The sequence below is a fragment of the Cariama cristata genome, unplaced genomic scaffold, assembly GCF_000690535.1.
Source record: "Cariama cristata isolate BGI_N322 unplaced genomic scaffold, ASM69053v1 scaffold35227, whole genome shotgun sequence".
Lineage (NCBI taxonomy): Eukaryota > Metazoa > Chordata > Aves > Cariamiformes > Cariamidae > Cariama > Cariama cristata.
In genome coordinates, this window is record NW_009626574.1 from 513 (window position 1) to 2133 (window position 1621).

The 1621-nt window shown below is 57.1% G+C and overlaps 1 protein-coding gene across 1 annotated transcript in view; it reads right to left on the reverse strand.

Annotated features, from left to right (window-relative positions):
• Nucleotides 1-731: 731 nt before the first annotated feature.
• The window catches only part of LOC104164687 (peptidyl-prolyl cis-trans isomerase B), a 1298-nt gene continuing 408 nt past the window's right edge, over nt 732-1621 (reverse strand). The window contains exons 2-3 of the mRNA XM_009704094.1: nt 1097-1281; nt 732-907 (exon numbers count right to left, since the gene is read on the reverse strand). Coding sequence (XP_009702396.1) covers nt 785-907; nt 1097-1281 — 308 coding nt within the window. The 3' untranslated portion in view covers nt 732-784. The remainder of the gene's footprint in view (nt 908-1096; nt 1282-1621) is intronic.

Genomic DNA, 1621 nt, shown 5'->3' on the forward strand with positions numbered 1-1621 from the left:
GCTCCTGAGCACCCACCCAGCACGCAGGGCCACAGTGGTGAGTGGTCGGGCAGCGGAAAGGATCCTTGCGGTAAAAGTAACTCCTTCCCACTGGGATGGGGCAGGAAAACTGGGTGGGAGAAGCCAAAGGGTACGGTGGGAACCACAGCTGCTGTCCAGGACAGCGCTGCTCACCTACCACCATCCAAAGTGCCTTCATTGGGAGAGCCCGAGCTCTGCTTTCTGCCCTGATGTTTCAGGGTTGCAGTAGGAGCCTTTGGACCCTGAACCATGCTGGAAAATGCCTCAGGATCCAGGCTTCAGTGCAATAAATCACTTGGGTTTGACTGGCAAAAGATTGCTGTGCTCTGTAATTCCGCCCTCAGCTTGATGAAATGTGAAAGAAGGGGGTTGGAAGGCTGAGGGATGCGCCTGGTTGAGGGATGCGCCTGGTTGAGGGATGCTAAGAGATCTGTACCCCTCTGAGAGCAGAAGAGAGGCAACTCTTTAAAAAACACATTGGTCACATTTATTGGTGCATGTGCTTCTTATAAAAGTGATGGGAAGAGGAGCCAGCGCCCCGTCCTGCTTGCTGGCCGGCTGGAAGGCAGCAGGGTTAAAGGGGAGGCCGGGCAGCAAGGGCACGGGGCACAGCGGCTCTGCTGCTGCTGCTCACCCGCCCCAGGACAACGACAGGGAAACAAACAGAGGGGGAGCAGGGCAGCCCAAGGCCCACAGCCCTTCGCGGCCAGGTCCCTTGCAGAGCGCAGGGCCCTGCGCCATGTCGCAGAGCCGGGAGTGAGGATTACTCTTTGGCGATGGCAAATGGCTTCTCCACCTCGATGGTGCCGCAGTCGGCGATGGTGACGTCCTTCAGGGGCTTGTCCCGGCTGTCTGTCTTGGTGTTCTCCACCTTCCTCACCACATCCTGAGGGAAGCAGAGGTGTGAGAGCTGGGCACAGGCAGCGCCAGCTCAGCGCAATCCCTGTCACGAAGGCACCTCCCAGCCCATTCTCCACAGCGCTCTGCCTCGAGCCAGCTTGCCCAGGCAGCATCTGCCAGGTCCCACTCTCCTCCCAGGAATCGATCACCCCTTTACCAGCCCTCACCCCCTTACCATGCCCTCCAGCACTTTGCCAAACACCACGTGCTTGCCGTCCAGCCATGGCGTCTTCACTGTGGTGATGAAGAACTGCGAACCGTTGGTGTCCTTGCCAGCGTTGGCCATGCTCACCCAGCCAGGGCCATAGTGCTTCAGCTTGAAGTTCTCATCAGGAAAACGGTCCCCATAGATGCTTTTTCCTATTGGAGGGGGAAGGCCACGTTGCTCTCATGGAAATATGCCAAAGTAGGGGTGATGACAGCAGCTCTCTCCACAGGCTAGGTGGGCTGAATCAGCAGATCTAGAGGGGGGACTAACTACCAACACTGCAGGGAACCACGAGCTACCTGCTACCGGAGGAAGCTAAAAGCACCCCACAAGCTGGGCAGGAGGGATCATGACCTCAAGAGACTGGCAGTGCAAGAGCAGACCTGGTAAGAGCTTACAAGCCCTAATGCTAGTATCAACTTTACTAACAACTGCTAAATGCTGGTGGAAGGTCTGAACTCTGCTGCTACCTGACTAAATGTGTCCTGGCAG